Source organism: Myotis myotis, unplaced genomic scaffold (assembly GCF_014108235.1).
Source record: "Myotis myotis isolate mMyoMyo1 unplaced genomic scaffold, mMyoMyo1.p scaffold_m19_p_1, whole genome shotgun sequence".
Classification (NCBI taxonomy): domain Eukaryota; kingdom Metazoa; phylum Chordata; class Mammalia; order Chiroptera; family Vespertilionidae; genus Myotis; species Myotis myotis.
In genome coordinates this window covers 171828357-171843566 of record NW_023416313.1, presented here as the reverse complement: position 1 = coordinate 171843566, position 15210 = coordinate 171828357, and the positions used below count along the sequence as shown (strand labels likewise).

Genomic DNA, 15210 nt, shown 5'->3' with positions numbered 1-15210 from the left:
CAACCAATGAATATATAAATAAGTGAAACAACAAATTGATGTTTCTCTCTCTAATCAATTTTAAAAAATGGGGAAAAAATGTCCTCTCTTCCATGAGCCTAGCAGAGGGAATTAACATTTCCCCAGGTTCTAAGACATTACTTGAAATAACACACAAGTGGGAAATTACTGGTCAGAGTCTTCCTTAATGCAATCTTTTTCTTAGAGCTCCTATGTTCTTTTGTCTTGATAAATATATCCAGTAGACAAATGAGATCATGAAAGTTTTTTTTAAGATTGTGGAATACATGAACTAAATAAAGCTAGGATGTACAAAAATGCTTCTACCTTTTATTCTGCTATTCTAACACATTTTTAAGAAGTCAATGCCACTCAGTTATCAGTTGAAATACTTTATTTCTTTAAAATATTTTTTAAAATTAAAATCTTTCCATATTCCCAATTAGGTATTCTAGCCTTAGACTTAAAACTCATTTTTTTTTTCCTGAGTATATTTTCTGTTAAACATACAAAGGAATATATTTTCATAGAGGATGTTGAAAATTACGAAAATTATAGGTTCTGGTTTTGTCAGATGCAGTATTTAGAGTGTTATTTTGATAAAATCCCGTAGCTCTGAGATGCCTTGAAAATTCTTGCTCTTTTGGAGTATAAATGCAGGGAAAAAACTGTGGTGTAGGTAAACATTCACCATAAGTACTTGAATTGGTTTTATACATAATCATCTTAGGCTCTGATAGTGAGGTAGCTGTAAGGAGTGTTTTTGGATCCAACATACATGAAAACACAGGATTGCCAGGGTTCACACAAGTAGGCAGTTGTTGAGGTTTCATTTCTGTGTCTGAAGTTGAAGCTAAAGTACTTCTCTTATCCTAAAATATAAACACATCAAATCATTCTCAATTATAAAGTTGTTGGTGGGGGGAAACCCCAAAACTATTAAACTTAGCCCCAGCCCTAATTTTAATACCACTCACAAAAATTAACTCAAAGAAATTTACTCAAAATGAAGACTTAAATGTAAGGCCTGAAACTGCAAAACTCTAGGGAAAAAACACGAAAAAAACTCATTAGTCTTCACAACAGTTTTTTGGATGTGACACCAAAAGCACAAGTAACACATGCAGAAATAAACAAGTGGGACTATATCACACCAAAAAGTCTGTACACAGCATAGGAAACCATGAACAGAATGAGACAACAACTTAAAGAATGGGAGAAAATGTCTGCAAACTATATATCCGATAAGAGGTTATTAAAAAATGTATACAAGGAACTCATATAATTCAAAAGCAAAAAACCCACACCAAACAACGGTCCGATTAAAAAATGGACAGAGAGATCCAAAATGGCAGCAGAGTAAGTGGAAGCTACACTGACACTCTCCCAGGACCAAACTGGAAATACAACTAAAATACAGAAAAACCACCCCAAAAAATCAACTGAAGACTAGCTGGAGAGAACCTTGATAACCACGGAGGAAAAGTGGAGACTGCATAGAGACTGGTAGGAAGTGCGGAGGCATGAAAGGGCTGGCCGGGCTCCCAGGGACAGTAACTGAAGTGCAGGAAGGATATCTCAACTGGGGGGCGGGGGGTTCCCACTGAGAACTCTGGGGGTCTAAACCCCAAGCTTGGCTCCCCAGCCCAGAGCACCAGAACTGAGAAAGGTGCCCACATAATATCTGGCTGTGAAAAGCAGCAGCTTTGCTGCCTGCCAGGGAGAGATGGCTTGAAATTCACACACCCTCTTAAAGGGCCAATGCACAAAATTTTATGTGCAGCCACTCACCTTGGGCCCGGCAGGGAGAGGGCAGAGTGGACTGGAGGTGTGTGAGTAGAGTCCAGGGTTGGGGGCTCTGGGTTTGGAGCTTAGAGGGCAGCCAACTTGGTTTCCTGTGCTGAGTCATTCACTCATGCTGCTGAGGACATCTTTCTCTGGCAGTACTTTCCTGTCCAAGTGGTTTTTGCCTAGGGGAAGGCAGTTGCCCCACCCTGTTGGAAGACTTCTCACCCAACCCTGTGGTCAATAGCCTGAGGTTAATCAGTGTCAATCCCAGTGCAGGTAGAGGTGGATCTCTGGAGGCTTTGAGTCTTTGCCTGGTCTCCTTCTGGGCCTGGGGCTAGATAAAGACCCTGCTGCACATCTTGGACTTTCAAAAGGCACCTAGCCCCAGCAGAGGAAGACACAAGTTGTGGATTGCTGAGAGCTCCTAACAGGGTACTTAGGGCCAGTCACAAACAGCTTCTGACATTGTCCTGCACTAGAGATTTGGAGTTGTAGCAGATCTACCTAATACACAGACACAAACCCAAACAGGCAGCCAAAGTGGTGAGACAAAAAAAGCCCTAAATGCAAGAGAATTCTCCAGAAGAGCTAAATGAAATGGAAATAAGAAACTGATCAGATATAGAGTTCAGAATAATGATGGCAAGTATGCTCAACAGCATGAGAAAAGACATAGTAATTATGAAAAAAGACCAGTCTGAAATGAAGAATGACATAACGCTAATAAAGAACACATTGGAAGGAATACACAGCCGATTAGGGGAAGCCAAGGATTGAATCAGTGAATTAGAAGAGAACTCCATAAGAGAACCAAAAAGAAAAAACAATTAAAAAACAGGACAGCTTAAGGAAGCTGTGAGACAACATAAAACATAACAATATTCGCATCATAGGAGTGCCAGAAGGGGAATAAAGTGAGCAAAGGATAGAGAACTTGTTAGAAGTAATAATGGCAGAACTCTTCCCTAACCTGGTGAAGGAAAAAGTCATACAAGTTCAGGAGGCACAGAGAGTCTCAAGCAAGAAGAATTCAAACAGGCCCATGCCCAGACATATAATAAAAATGCCAAAAATTAAAGAAACCATCAACAAAATGAAAATGGAGCCAACTGTATGGGAGAACATACTTGGCAATGATACATCTGATAAAGGATCAATATCCAAAATATTTAAGGAACTCACTACAGCAGATTGTGATTCATGAAACTGAGACCCTTTAAGACTTCTAAATCCTTAAAATTAGCAAGCATATAATCTGCTTCTTCAACTCTAAAAGGAGATAAAAATGTTTATAGAGCTGTTCTGTCAAACTAATGTGAGGACAAAGCCTTTTCTGAGTTGCATACTTGGATCAGATTAGTTAGGTTCCTCTTAGTGTATCCCAACTTACCCTGAATTCCTGGGTTATCTATAATAATAAAAGTGTAATATGCTAATTAGACCGGATGTCCTTCTGGACGAAGCTGCGGCAGCAGGGGCCCCCAGTCACGGCGGTGGTGGGGGCCAAGCCCCTTGCACGAATTTTGTGCATTGGGCCTCTAGTTCTATATAATGTCTCAGCAAAGTTAAATTTACTAATGTTCAGAACCTATTAGTTGTAAAAGCTTGAGTTCAAATCTGCAAATGTGAAGTATTTAGTATACTTTCTCTTTCTTTTCCTTTGTTCAGATTTAAATGATCAACCTATGATCCAACCCTTCATCATTATCATTTCCCTTTTGTATATCATATGTAAAATTGGTTTTAAAAAGCTGCCTTAGTCTGTGTTTATGAAGATATATATACTGAAAGAAAATTGGATGTTGCCGAAACCGGTTTGGCTCAGTGGATAGAGCGTCGGCCTGTGGACTGAAAGGTCCCAGGTTCGATTCCGGTCAAGGGCATGTACCTGGGTTGCGGGCATATCCCCAGTGGGAGATGTGCAGAAGGCAGCTGATCGATGTTTCTCTCTCATCGATGTTTCTAACTCTCTGTCTCTCTCCCTTCCTCTCCGTAAAAAATAAATAAAATATATTTAAAAAAAGAAAAGAAAAAAGAAAATTGGATGTAAAGATAAATTGCTATGTAAAATGGAATCATTTTTTATCGTTTTCTTTTTTGCACGTTTACCTCAATGCTTTTGTATGCTCTTCCAGAATTCAGTTCTGAAATTTACAGGTTAACAACACTACATTAGTATACTACAATCTATATATATAAAAGGCTAATATGCAAAGTGTCCCCTTGGGAGTTTGGCCAGGAGACTGGGAGTTCGATCGATCGCTATGATGTGTGCTGACCACCAGAGGGTGGCGTAGAATGAAGGCAGGCACTGGCCAGCAGCCAGAAGCCGAGGAAGGGAGGCCCCAGCTGGCAGCCAGCAGGCCCCGATCGTCCCTGATCACCAGCCAGGCCTAGGGACCCTACCCATGCAAAAATTCATGCACCGGACCTCTAGTTTACTAATATTCAGTTAGTACTCATATATCTTATAGGAAGCTGGCAAAATTAGAAATAGAACTCATCAGATTTTGCTATTTATTCTTTTTGATGCTGCCTATTAATTTTTTAAAAATATCAAGAGCACAGACATTATATGATAATAAACTCCCAGCATCCTATGGTGTATCAACAGGACAGCTTTTCTCAAAATGTCTAGGTTACCTCTGCACAGGGAAAGCTTCTTAGGTGGAAGGTGACTGCCCTGTGATTTGTGGGGAAAAGTACCAACTCTAATTTATGGACACCCAGTCAGGTTGCCCAGGAGAACGTCTTTCACAGAGGACTCTCATCAAATCACCCTCTACTTCTGGTTCTAAATTCTGATCAGCTTTGGTGCAAAATGTAATACAGAAAACCAAATCTAGTTAAAATGGAGGATAAGTTAGCTGATAAACTTTGTTGGTATAATTTATATCACACAATCTGGAAATTAGTGTCTACCTAAATCTTTTAGACCTCCAGGATAATTCACAAATGTTTTATAGACTTAGAAACAAAATACACAATACTTTTACTTTTTTGTCATAGGCCCTCACTGCAGCTTTCTTATTTGGGTTCACCCTCCTCAAATCTCATATTCTTAAATGTGGAGTTCAAACTGTATACAGTTTAAAATAAAACTAAACAGCCGAAACCGGTTTGGCTCAGTGGATAGAGCGTTGGCCTGCGGACTGAAGGGTCCCAGGTTCGATTCCGGTCAAGGGCATGTACCTGGGTTGCGGGCACATCCCCAGTAGGAGATGTGCAGGAGGCAGCTGATCAATGTTTCTCTCTCATTGATGTTTCTAACTATCTCTCTCCCTTCCTCTCTGTAAAAAATCAATAAAATATAAAAATATATATATAACAAAATAAAACTAAACAAAATAGTCTAATACAGTGATGGCGAACCTGTGACACATTTTTTTTTGGTTGATTTTTCTTTGTTAAATGGCATTTAAATATATAAAATAAATATCAAAAATATAAGTCTTTGTTTTACTATGGTTGCAAATATCAAAAAATTTCTATATGTGACACGCCACCAGAGTTAAGTTAGGGTTTTTCAAAATGCTGACATGCCGAGCTCAAAAGGTTCGCCATCACTGGTCTAATACAAAGAATAATAAAATGATTATTTTAAGTTCTCTGTCAGTTATGCATGGGGTCAGCAACTGTTTTTTACTTAAGGATAAAAAGGTAAATTAAAATTGTAAATGATTATTTTAAAATTGACTATGTTGTAGAATTGGCTTGGGAAAGAATACAATCCTACAAATAGATGATAGTAGCTTTCTTACTAATTTAATTTGTAAGGCTTTCCTAGAATTAGAAAAAGGCTAGCCACTTTAATTTTTCAAAGTCCTTCAGTATAAACACATATTAAAAAATATAGAAGCCATTGAAATAATAAAAATATTTCTTAGCCCTAGCTGGTTTTGCTCAGTGGATAGAGCAATGTCAGGGTCCCGGTTTGATTAGGGTCAAGGACACATGCCCCGGCTGCAGGCCTATCCCCAGAAGGGGGCGTGCAGGAGGCGGCCTATCAATGATTCTCTCTCATCATTGATGTTTCTCCCTCTCCCTTCCTCTCTCTTAAATCAATAAAAGTATATTTTTAAAAAATATTTCTTAGAGAAGCTGTAATTATAAAATTGTGTTTTTTCTTTTTTGGTGTCACAGTTGATGTTAACTATAGTAACGTCCAAAGCAAAAAAACACACAAAAGTGTAAGTTTGAGACACCTTTTGTTTCTGTCGAGGCCCACCATCTTTCTTGTTAATGTTTTTGTTAACTTTTTTATTCCTTCCACAATTGGGGGACAGTTAAAGCTTAGCTTTCTAGTTTCCATCAACAGTATGAGTGCACCTACCTTTTGTAGCTCGTATTTGAGCAAGGTACAATGTAAATAAATGAAAAATGAACAAGGCACATTTTTTGTTGTTGTTCAAAGCCATCACCTCATGGTTCGCCATACGGTACGAGTTGCATACCATCCCCAATCATCTTTATACCTTTAGAGCAATTCTGGCTTAATTCAACATTGCACATTTGCTTCTGTGTAGCTCAGTGGCTGCCTAGAAAAGTATTGTTTGTTGTTATTGTTTTTTTTGTTTTTGTTTTTTTTTAGGGTGGATGCCCCAAATTTAAAGTAAAGTAGATGAACATTCAAAAACATCTAGCCCTCTGTCCAAACCCACTCAGCCATACCCGGTCATTCTCCATATCTTTCTTTTTTCGTCAAAGGCAGTCTTTTTCTTCAGCGGATGACGAGGCGGCCAAAGGATGCGGCTTTTTATGTACACCCAATTAAAGCCTGAAAGAGAAGGGAAAACATGGGCTGGATCAAAATCCCGGGCAGTCCTCAGGGTTGAAACCATGAATCCTTTGGAGCGATTGTAGCAGCCCGTCTCCATAGCAACCTTCCGCGGCGCCTCTCCGCCTTTAGAGCGCCCGGGCCCGGATGTTATGAGACTCGTGGCTTCCTGCCGTCTCCCGGCGGCGGGCTGCGCTGTTCTTCGGGAGTCGTAGTTCTTCCCTCCGCTGCCCCCCGACGCAAGGCGGGGGGCGAGACTACGAGTCCCAGCATGCGCTGCGGCGCTCCGCCGGCCGCCTCCTCTCGGGAGCGGACGCCTGCGAGCAGGTTGTTGTTTTTATTAGAGGCGTCACTGGGCTCGGAGCTGTGACCAACGCCACCGCAACAGCTGGCACTTTGGGGCGGAGGTGGCGCTGCCCCTTCAGGTAGGGCCCGGGGTGGGTTTGGGCCCCAGGAGAGGAGGCGCGGCCACCTGTCAGGGCCCTGGCTGGCACCCGCGGCTCATACGCCTGGCGGAGGCATTCGCGCGGTCTCCTCTGAGGCTGAGCTTGGAGTTCGACTCCTGCCGCCTGCTGCGTGTGGCCGCACCGGTGGCCTCGGAACCGGAGTCTGCAAAGAGCCGGTGTCGGTTCCTGGGGCGTCGGGTCTGGTGGTCCTGCAGCCTCCGACTGCCACGTGCAGACCCCAGCGCTGCGCTCGCTCAAGGTGCGGGGGAAGCGTGCGGCTCGGGGACCCTCCTTCCCTCGGCTGGCTCGGGTGAGAATCCATATGGTGAGATGTTACGTGCGTCACCCTGCCGGGTTTTCAGCCGGCCCATCTTTTTTTGGTGACGTTTGAGCCCCGTGATGCCAGGAATAGAAAAATTAAATATTAAATAGTGCAGGTGAGATTTCTGCTCGTACACCAGGCGCTCCATATCCGTGTCCTCCTCCAGCGGCCCCCGTTGCGTCGGCCTTCTACTCGAGAAATCTGCTGGATTAGCTCTCCATAGAGTGCCTTGCAAACCTTACATGTTTCCCTTGTTTGATGAATCCAACTCTGCCAGTGGGAGTGCCAGTTTTAACCAACTCAGTCCATTAAGGTACTTTGTTGCGGGGATGAAATTTACACTGCTTCACTCTAGCTTTATTGAAAAAACGGAACGGAGTTTTCTTGTAGCTAGAACGGGTATTACGAATTTTAGGAGACTTGCATTTTCCAGTAAGGTCGCATCCTTTGGATAGTGCTTGAAATGTCACTATTAGCCCATCATATCCTTTGGCTTAAGGTTTTAATATTATTAGGCCCCAAATTTTCGGTGATATTTATCACACCATCCTAGTGTGAATGGTTTATTATTATTTCCTGAGCTCTGAGCCTAAAAGGGAAGGGAAAGAGGAAGTATGTGTGTGTGTTGCAGGGGAGGGGGGGGGGAGTATTTTTTATTTTTAAATTAATTAACTAATTACCTATTATTACGAAGTTATCAGAATTCTAATTCTTTTTTAAAAAAAATAGGTTTTTATTGAAACATCAGTGATGAGAAAGAATCATTGATCCGCTATCTCCTGCACACCCCCTACTGGGGATCGAGCCTGCAACCCTGCCAGTGTGCACAGATTGGCATCTAACCATGACCTCCTGGTTCATGGGGCCATGCTCAACCAGTGAGCCACATTGGCCCGGAAGGGGAGGGGGGTATTCTTTTAAAACATAAATTTAACCCTTACCTAAGGATGGGATTCGAATTAAAGAAGCTGTTAAAATCATTTACAATGTTTAAAATCATTCTTAAATGTGCGAAATAGTAATTTTTAAGTAAAACAGGTTAGAGAATAGTGTGATTCTAATTTTGTAAACTACATAGAATGTAGAGCAATTGTATGCCTTTGAAATGTCAGTGTAAGAAACGTTTAAACCTGTAGAGTTTTTATGTGTTTGAGCCAAATTGAGACAGTTGCTGGGAAGCAAAATCTCAGCGGATTGAGAAAATGCTCCAGAGAATGGCAGCTTTGCACCTTACTTTATACATTCTAATCAAAGGAGGAGGAATAAGGATTACATGAAATCCATTGATAATAGAGTATTAGTAAAGTGGGAGAAAGCAAAGCAGGGAAATCTCTGGGATTGGATAAAGAGTAAAATAAATAGACACATACTTTTACATTTGTGGATATAGGATAATTAGCAGTTAACAACACGGTAACAATAACAATGGGGTTTTGTGGTCTCTGCTCTGATGCAGTGAGGGGTCTGGTAAAAGGAAATTAGCCAGAAATTGCAAAGGTATGTTATGACCAAAGACCTCCCCTGAACTTGTCAGGTTTAATATGTGGTCCCTTTTTGGTCCTCAGAAATAAGACTGAAAGGATAGTTTTAATTATAAAAGTGAAATTACAAATTTTTTATTTTTATTTTAAAATATATTTCTATTGATTTCAGAGAGGAAGGATTGATTTTATTGATTTCAGAGAGAGAGAGAAACATCAATGATGAGAGAGAATCATTGATCAGCTGCCTCCTGCACGCCCCACAATAGAGATCGAGACTGCAACCCCGGCATGTGCCCTGACCAGGAGGAATTAAACCATGACCCTGGTTCATAGATCAGTGCTCAACTACTGAGCCATGCTGGTCTGGCACAAATAATTTTTTCTTTATACTTTCTGGTATTTCCCAAATTTTCTATAGAAAAAAAACTTAATTTAAAAATGGAGATAGGTGCAGCAATTCTAATTATAAAGACTTTTTAAACATTACTTAAAAAAGCAAATAAGTAACAACAAAAAATGTAACTCTTGAAAGGGACAAGAGTTCATTAGTTGGACTGGAAAGGTAAAAAAAAACCAACCATGACAATAATTCTTAGTATTTGTACATCTCATCTGACTTTGCTCTGTTTTCTTTTCACTTAATACAGTAAAATCAAAGAAAAATGTGCTAAGCCTTTCTTCAATTAAGGCAGTAAAATCTTGATTATTTTAATAAATCCATCAGGTATGGACATATTAATCTGAAAATATATCCAGATCTGGATATAACAAATCTGTCATTTGTTATTTTGTAAGCACTTGACAGTGGAAATGTTAAGCAATTATTATAAAATGGGAATTTTAAATTTGTTTTCATTGAATCACTTTGAGTACTGTTTGATATTTTGAATTTATGTTAATTTTTGTTTCCTATTATGGGTATGTTAGATATGGTAGGTAAGTAGCATGTTATTAAGCCTACATTTTGTTGTGTGTTTTTTTTTACATACAGGAAGGGCCATATTGTTCTATAGGAACAGTTGATGTATTTTTGTTAATTATCAGCCTTGAAAAATTGGGGTTTACCTTTTTGCCATTTTACTGTGTTGGCTCAATATCTTAATAGATACATGGGTCCATTTACAGGACATAAGAAGCATGTATAGTTAACATGTTTGATTTATGAACTGTTTCACAAGTATTGTGGTTCAGGTTGTATATTGTATTCTTATCCAAGTTAAATAAGATTTCTAAAAATTAAGTGAACTGCTAAGATCATAGAAGTAGCAGTTTCTGAGCATGTTAAGAATGTGGACACAACAGCAAGGCCTGTATGCCCAGGGTGTTTTAAAACAGAAAATGCAGACTCATCTAACACTGCGGAACTACTAGAGGCTGGATTGTTTTTGTGTTGGTGTGTGGTTAAGGTGAGGAAGTTGCCAATTGTGATAATTTACATTTTCAAGAATTGTCTTCCTGGCAGTTAAGCAATTTTGACTAGATTAAAACAGCTAAAAAAATACAAGTCAGCTTCAAAGATCATGTCCAATAAACTTGAAAAAAATATCTCAAATTGAGTTCTAAAATGAAATTTAGCTCTGTAATATGGGGAGGATTACAGCTAACTGATGAATTTTGGGATTTTTATTTTAAGGGCATTTAATGTGTGGAAACCTGTTTAAAGGTCTGTAGAGTTTTCTGAAGGAAGTATTAGAAAATGAGTTAAGGAAGTAAAAGAATTTTCTCTGTCATCCTGGGAAGTCAAAATCTAATTTTTCATTAGTACTTGTCTATAAATTACTATCCTGAAACCTTACTTCTGGTTCATATTGCCAGTGCAATGGAATGTAAAAAAAAAAAAAAAAAATTTGGATTGGGAGTCAGATGTTTAATTATGTTTTGCAAGTACTACAATGTTATGGGTCCCTGTTGTTTCTATTTGTGTTGTAAATAACAGCCAATTGCTTTACTTCATGGGGTATTGGTGAAGATCAATCAGATATGAAAATGCTACCACTTTGTAAGAGGGACTCCTGCGAAGTATTATTGGCCTGCTAGCATTTACATAAAACATACGTATTTGAAGTGTAATGACTCAGTGTAATATATACTTTTTTGACTGGGAAGTTTGGAGAAAAGTCAAAGGTGATCTTCATTTGATATTTCTGGTAGAGCTGTTTGGCTTTTTTTTTTTTTTTTTTGGATTGAAGGAAACCTGGCTCCTCTCCTGATTGTGACTTTGCATTCTGCTGCCTTAAAGGTCTTGTAACTGAAGTGTGCTTTTATGGTTGTGCTTTTAATTTTGGTTTTGATTTGTTTTAATCGCACATCTAAAGTATAAGGAAGATAAGTCTAACTTAACAGTAGAAAGTAGATGTTGTTTTTAATATTTTAAAATAGCACTTTAAGTTGAACTGGTCCTCTGAGAGAGATAAATTGTATGTGTAAGCACTGGTCTTTCAGTGCAAGAAATAGTTTAGGCCCTAGCCGGTTTGGCCCAGTGGATAGAGGGTGGGCCCAGAGGACTAAAGGGTCTCAGGTCCCATTCTAGTCAAGGGCACATGTACCTTGGTTGCAGACTCTGGTGGAGGGCGCGTCTGGGAGGCAACCAGTTAACGTCTCTCTCTTACATCCATGTTTCTCCCTCTGTGTCTCTCCCCTTCCATTCCACTCTCTAAAACTCAATGGAAAAATATCTTTAGGTGAGGATTAAAAAATAAAATAAATAGTTTAGAACTTAGATGTCTCCTTCTGGGGAAGTCATCTTTGCCTCTTACAGCAAGGTTCACATATTGTATACAAGCATAAGGTCTTTTAGAAACTTGTCAATAAATTCTGAGGACTTATGAGAATAAATATAAGTAAATAGAGTAAAAGCAAAAAAATAGGTTGTTTATTATGGGTTGGTAAAACTGCTTGATTTGTTAATAATGCAAATAACATCTTTACTAACATTTTTATCTAACGTTACTACTAGAAAGTAACAATGAATATATATTTAATTATTCTGTAATAAGGTGTGCAAACTTTGAAGAAATTGAAACAATACAAATTTATAAAATTCCTTTGTTTTCCATCTTTTCATCTTTTTTCTCAAATGAAAAAGCTGAAGACAATTGTAAAAAAAAAATTAGGACAGGTAATCCTTTTGTGAAAAGTTTGTTTAAAATAAACAAAAATATAGCTTATGTGGCACTCTCCCTCTGGAGAGCAGGCCCGTGCCTTTCCCTTTCCCTTCCCCTTTCCCCTCCCCTTCTCTGCAAAAAATAAAAATAAAGAAAAAGATTAGGTGATGAATATATATATTTTAACAAGTGAAAACAGATTACTTTTTAAGAAATTGAGACTAGAAGAAAACAAAGAGCCAGGACCCAAAAGTCTTACTTATCCCTAATAGGGAAAAAGGGCCCCCACCAGGGGCTCTGGTGTCCAAATAAGGGCAGTATGGACCTGACTCAGTTTATATATTTGTTGGCTCTTTCAGGTTTGTCCAAAATTAAGATATAACAATCCCGGAAAGTCAGGATTTTTCTCAGAAAGAATACCTTGTGAAAGGAATATTTCCATACTAACAGGTATCTTAATTTTCCCATAGCCTTTTGGATTCGTATTGTTTATTCACTTTATTTCGAACTTTTTATCAAAGGTGTGGCTTCTTTTAGATTGAGGCAAAAGGGGATACTTTTATCTTCAAATATGGCAATATTTGCTTTTGTTTCCCAATTTGAGGGATGTTGCATCATAGAAGGAAACTTGTGAAGAAATTGTATTTTGACTCACTTCTTGCAGAGTTTATTTTCTAGATCAAAAGGTTTATCTGTTGTATGTAACAGTATCCTGGGCATGAATAAAATGAAATTACTGCTCCTGTTTTAAGATTTTTTTCCAGATGCCTATCTTTTGCGATAGATTTCAGTGTTTTAAATGGTATTCCACTCCATTAGAAGTAGGAGAGCCTGGTTACTACAGATAGGTTATCTTTGCACCCACTTACATGACGACTATAACCAGGAGGCAGGATAACCATAGGACCCACATTTTGATGCCATAAGTACTGAACTGTGGACTTATCTAAGCCCAAAGTCTTTTCTCTACTGTCAGGTCTCCATTGATACCTAAGATGATGGTAAATCCTATATAATAAAAGTCTAGGTGGCATCACGCGTGACGTCATTACAAGATGGCCCCCACAAGATGGCTGGCAGGAGAAGGCTGTTGGGGGCGACCAGGCCAGCAGGGGAGGGCAGTTGGGGGCAAGATCAGGCCGGCAGGGGAGGGCAGTTGGGGGCAACCTGGCAGGCAGGGGAAAGCAGTTGGGGGCGACCAGGCCTGTAGGGGAGGGCACTTGGGTGTGACCAGGCCTGCAGAGGAGGGCAGTTGGGGGTGATTGGGTTGGCAGGGGAGGGCAGTTGGTGGCGACTGGGCCAACGCGCGGGCAGTTGGGTGCGACCAGGCCTGCAGAGGAGGGCAGTTGGTGGCGATCAGGCTGGCAGGGGAGCCGTTAGGCATCAATCAGGCTGGCAGGGGAGTGGTTAGGGGGTGATCAGGCTGGCAGGCAGAAGTGGTTAGGGGCATTCAGGCAGGCAGGCAAGCGGTTAGGAGCCAACAGTCCTGGATTGTGAGAGGGATGTCCGACGTTGGTGTAGGCCTGATCCTACAGGCCTAAACCAGCAGTCGGACATCCCCCAAGGGGTCCCAGATTGGAGAGGGTGCAGGCTGGGCTGAGGGATGCCCCCCACTCCATGCACGAATTTCGTGTACCGGGCCTCTAGTGTTTTAATATGATTCTCTTGAAGAAACTGATCACCTGGAAGATGATTGGATTTGTATCATTCACTGTACTTAAAATTGGGTTTGTCTTTTCATTTTTAAAAATGTTTATAAAAAACTTATTTTTTAAAAAAGTTTATTTTTGCCCTGACAGTATAGTTCAGTTGGTTATGGCATCATCCGCATATGCCAAGGGGGTTTGATTCCCCTGTCAGGGCACATGAAAGACTCAACCAATGAATGCATAAATAAGTGGAACAACAAAGCGATGTTTCTCTCTCTAAAAAAATCAATAAATAGCCCTAGCTGGTTTGGCTCAGTGGATAGTGTGTCAGCCCTTGAACTAGAGGGTCTCGGGTTTGATTCTGGTCAAGGGCACCTACTGGCCAGGCAGAAAAGACATTTAAAGTTTTTCATTAGTTGGGATATTGAATCTTCTTCCTTTTCTCAAATGAAGTCCAGTTTAGAGTAGACATTTTCATATCCTTTTGGGGAGGTAAAAGTTTCAGAACCTTTGAAAACCATTATAGAAATAGGTTCTTGAAAGCTATCTAGACTGACTCTCATCTTTGATCACATTTATAGTGCACGGCACTTTTGGGACCTTTGCTGTCAGCCCATTGGTTGTTTTTCGTCGGAATTATAGACCTGTGGGGGAATAATGCCCCTATTATTCCTCATCATGTCTAATTCTAGAAGATAGAGTGGTGGAAACCTTACCTTTTCCATAGTAAAATGTAGCTACCCAGGAATGATGAAGGGCACCATCATGTCAGGTAACATTCACTTAGGTTATACTTTATAGGTAAAATTAATATTGTTGCTGTATTGTTAGTTTTGACAACTACCACCTAAATTGTTTTAAAATTACATCTTTGGCCCATCAATGTCTCCTAAATTCAGCCTACTTGTTGTTTCCACTTGGATGTGATAATAGCTGTCTCAAATTTAACATGGCCTAAACTGATTTACCAATTTTCCTTTTTTAACTTACTGCTTTTGAAGTCTTCCTGTCTCAATTCTTGTATTTGTTTAGGCCAAGAGTCGTTCCTCTTACCCATTTTTAAGTACATCAGAAAGCACTGTTGACTCTATACCTTTCAAAATATATGTATAATATGTCCATTGTCTTCACTGCTGCCACCCTGTTCCAAACTACCATCATCTCATCTAAATTATTGTAGTAGTTTTGCAGATGTCTTCCTGCCTCTGTCTTTGCCCTTCCATAGTATTGTCTCAGAAGGCAGCCAGAGTGAGCTTTCTATTCCTTTCCTCAAAATCTTCTGTGACTTTTGTTTCAGTAAAAAGCTAAGGTCTTGGGATCTGTAATTATTATTTGTAAAGCCCTTAAATGCAGAAGGGTTTATATATTTACTTATGGTCAAAATAATGGGAGAGAAACCTCAGAATTCCTCCAGAATTTTGAGTTCCTTGAGGAACAATTTAGGTCACATCACTCAAGAAATCTGTTTACCTTTATTGAGTGCCTAATATGTGTCAAGCACTGTGCTATTTGGGGGATATATAATAGGCAAGTAAATAAGCAATTACAGCCCAACATTCTATTTTTAGTAGATTAGGGAAACTGCTGGAGTCTTTGGGATTGAAATCAGGGGATGGTTCACAAAGAAGTGATGTATTAGC

General features: G+C 39.8%; 2 protein-coding genes across 12 annotated transcripts in view; one reads left to right on the top strand and one right to left on the bottom strand.

Annotated features, from left to right (window-relative positions):
• Nucleotides 1-379: 379 nt before the first annotated feature.
• CUNH15orf65 (chromosome unknown C15orf65 homolog) lies at nucleotides 380-6810 on the bottom strand. The gene is made up of 3 exons (XM_036302190.1): nucleotides 6672-6810; nucleotides 6460-6565; nucleotides 380-872 (listed from the first exon to the last, which is right to left on the bottom strand). Exons 2-3 carry the CDS (start codon nucleotides 6472-6474, stop codon nucleotides 525-527), a joined length of 363 nt encoding a protein of 120 aa, XP_036158083.1. The 5' UTR covers nucleotides 6475-6565; nucleotides 6672-6810; the 3' UTR covers nucleotides 380-524.
• Nucleotides 6811-6853: 43 nt separating this feature from the next.
• The window catches only part of CCPG1 (cell cycle progression 1), an 83325-nt gene continuing 74968 nt past the window's right edge, over nucleotides 6854-15210 (top strand). For 7 of the 11 annotated variants that reach the window (XR_004966559.1, XM_036302170.1, XM_036302171.1 and 4 more), the window contains exon 1: nucleotides 6854-6990. The gene's annotated coding sequence lies outside the window, so the exon portion shown is untranslated. Of the gene's footprint in view, nucleotides 6991-7132; nucleotides 7337-7506; nucleotides 7647-15210 lie in introns of those variants that run through there. The other 4 variants (XM_036302168.1, XM_036302164.1, XM_036302166.1 and 1 more) reach the window with 4 other exon arrangements.